A 2,422-nucleotide genomic window follows, 5' to 3' on the forward strand; every position below is an offset into this window, starting at 1 on the left:
TATGTAATTATGTAATTACATATATTACATAATTTTAGTATTATTGAATTTTTATATATACAGTATGTTTAATTAAACCCAAAAAGTTCCTTTGTCAGAATTTCTGTAATACTGTTTTTTCTTTGTCTTGTGTCAGAGCTTGTCTGAAGTGAACAGACTGTGACTGTGGTCAGGGGATTTTACACCAGTTCTCCTTCCAATTTTATGTTTTCTTTGTTTTTCGCTGTTTTGGCACAAACATGTCCGTCTCAAAGAACAGGGTCATAGTACTTTCCTACCCACAGCGGTCTGTGCATCATGGTGAATCAGTCTCATTCTCGTTAACGGGGCACAAAACCTCTGCAAAGTACTGAAATGGTTTCATGCCTCTGTGCTTCATGTTTTTGTCATTAGTACCAGACGTGCATGCAGGGAGTACCTGGAGCGCAGGGCAGGGATGGGAACCCGGGGATGAATGGCATTCCAGGCACACCAGGAATCCCTGGAAGAGACGGACTGAAGGGCGAGAAGGGAGCGTGTGTGACTGAGAGGTTTGAGGATCCCTGGAAACCCAACTTCAAACAGTGCGCCTGGAATTCTTTAAACTACGGCATTGATCTGGGCAAAATAGCCGTAAGTATTATATCCATAATGCAAGAGCTATTCCAACCTAATTTCACAGCGATTTCATATGCATTCGTACAATGTGAATTGATAAAAAATGTATGATTTTTAGAATAAAGGAAGCAATGACGCTCCTAAACCTAACCTTCAGTGGGACGTAAGCAGATCATACGTAAACGTACAAATGAGAATTTATACAAATTATCCACTAATTCGCCAAGATGTAAAATAGTTATGAGATGTGGAAATACACAGTATAAAATCTGCCAAGTTTTGAACCAATCACTTAAGCCATAATGGCATGTAACTAATCACTCTGGAGCTGCAGGAAATGACATCATGACAACACTGATTGGCTGATGGCACCGCAAGAACACATACAGTCCAAAAACCTTTACTAGACTGTTAAAGCAGCTGTAAGAAGTCAAGCAGTCAAGGGGCTAACAGAGCTGGGTATAACTGATTACATGTCATCTGGATTACATAATCAGATTCCAGAAATTAAGTACTTGTATTGGATTATATTACATTTTATAATACTCGTAATCAGACTACAGTTGCTTTTTTATTGGTTACATGATTACATATTATTGACATAATAGCAATAAATGATTCATAATTTATTGATTCTCCCTAAGTCTTCTTTTTCTTTTAAATGTTCCTTTCTAAAATAGACTACCGCTTATATACACTCAGAAAGTCTGTTTTGTGGACATTCACACAAAGACCAGTCATTAGTCAGGTGGCCACACAGCATTTGACCACTGGATTTACAAAAATCCTTTTAGGTTTAAGAAGTGTTTTCACAACATTTCAACAACTACTGACACAAGGATACGCTTTCTACGTGTATTTACACTTTGATTTGAAAGAAAACAGCGCATCCGTGTTGCGCGGCTGACACAGAATAGCGTTCGCTGCTTGCGTTCAGCTCATATTCTCCAAAATGGTGCTACGTTGATGCTGAGAGACACAGAGGAGACGAATTGTTGAATAAAGTCGTTATTTTTGTTTTCTTCGCGTACAAAAAGTATTCTCATCGCTTCATAACGTTAGGGTTGAACCACTGATGGCAGATGGACTATTCTGACGATGTCTTTCATACTTTTCTGGACCTTGACAGTGTAAGTTACTTGGCAGTCAATGGGACAGTCACAAGCCTCCCGGTTTTCATCCAAAATATCTTAAATTGTGTTCCGAAGACAAACAAAGCTTTTACGGGTTTGGAACGACATGGGGGTAAGTGATTAATGACAACATTTTCATTTTGGGGTGGAGTATCCCTTTAAGGACAATGGAACCAGAAGTGATAAACACATAGTTGCCAAAGCAAATTAGTCTAAAACACACACAATAAACTTACATAGGTTTTCTTGCAGTTAAATATGATCATTCATTCATTCAGTGATATAACAGTGGAAGGCGTCTTGATTTTTCTTTCACAGGAGTGCACGTTCACCAAGCAGCGTTCAGACAGCGCTCTGCGTGTGCTCTTCAGTGGTTCTCTCAGGCTCAAGTGTAAGACGGCCTGCTGTCAGCGCTGGTACTTCACCTTTAATGGGGCAGAATGTACCGGACCGCTACCCATAGAGTCCATTATTTACCTGGACCAGGGCAGCCCCGAACTCAACTCCACCATTAACATACACAGGACTTCCACAGGTACCATTTATAAACTATAGATCATTACTTTTTGTTTTCTATAAGACAGTAAATTTACAAGATTGGAAAGCTGACACAAAGTGTACATAGTCAAAATAAGATAAACAGCAGACACTTAACAAATAGATCAAATAGCACTTAACAAATAGAAACATAT

At 39.0% G+C, this 2,422-nt stretch overlaps 1 protein-coding gene across 1 annotated transcript; it reads left to right on the forward strand.

Annotated features, from left to right (window-relative positions):
• Positions 1-393: 393 nt before the first annotated feature.
• On the forward strand, positions 394-2,370 carry LOC107579025 (collagen triple helix repeat-containing protein 1-like; the record flags this gene model as incomplete). Its single annotated transcript, XM_016264914.1, has 2 exons — positions 394-612; positions 2,049-2,370. Coding segments are annotated over 2 exons (456 nt in total), but the record flags the coding sequence as incomplete, so codon positions are not given.
• Positions 2,371-2,422: the final 52 nt, after the last annotated feature.

The sequence above is a fragment of the Sinocyclocheilus grahami genome, unplaced genomic scaffold (genome assembly GCF_001515645.1).
Source record: "Sinocyclocheilus grahami isolate Dianchi unplaced genomic scaffold, SAMN03320097.WGS_v1.1 scaffold13602.1, whole genome shotgun sequence".
NCBI lineage: Eukaryota > Metazoa > Chordata > Actinopteri > Cypriniformes > Cyprinidae > Sinocyclocheilus > Sinocyclocheilus grahami.